Source organism: Corvus brachyrhynchos, unplaced genomic scaffold, assembly GCF_000691975.1.
Source record: "Corvus brachyrhynchos isolate BGI_N302 unplaced genomic scaffold, ASM69197v1 scaffold555, whole genome shotgun sequence".
Classification (NCBI taxonomy): Eukaryota; Metazoa; Chordata; class Aves; order Passeriformes; family Corvidae; genus Corvus; species Corvus brachyrhynchos.
The window spans coordinates 737,598-737,913 of record NW_008238357.1 but is presented as its reverse complement, the minus strand read 5'-3'; the positions used below and the strand labels follow the sequence as shown (position 1 = coordinate 737,913).

The window sequence follows — 316 nt, the reverse complement described above, 5'->3', positions numbered from 1 at the left end:
ATCCCGGCGGGCCGAGGAGCCGCGATGACCCCCGAGAAGGGGCTGAGGGAGGGGGGGCTGGAGAAGCGGAGAGGGGGGCTGTTGCAGCTCTGGAAGAAGAAGCGGTGCCTGCTGACGGAGAAAGGGCTGCAGCTCTTCGAGCCCAAGGGCTCAAGGCGCAAGGAGCTGAGCTTCGCCCGCATGAAGGCCGTGGAGTGCGTGGAGTGGAAGGAGCGGCACATTTACTTCACGGTGGTGATGGACGACAGCCTCGAGATCGACTTCCGCTGCGCCCAGGAGGACCCGGGCTGGAACGCCGAGATCAACATGGGGCTCC

At 65.8% G+C, this 316-nt stretch overlaps 1 protein-coding gene across 1 annotated transcript in view; it reads left to right on the top strand.

Annotated features, from left to right (window-relative positions):
- Positions 1 to 6: 6 nt before the first annotated feature.
- Positions 7 to 316, top strand: part of PHLDA3 (pleckstrin homology like domain family A member 3) — a 1,425-nt gene continuing 1,115 nt past the window's right edge. Inside the window, exon 1 of the mRNA XM_017735548.1 lies at positions 7 to 311. Coding sequence (XP_017591037.1) covers positions 25 to 311 — 287 coding nt within the window. The 5' untranslated portion in view covers positions 7 to 24. The remainder of the gene's footprint in view (positions 312 to 316) is intronic.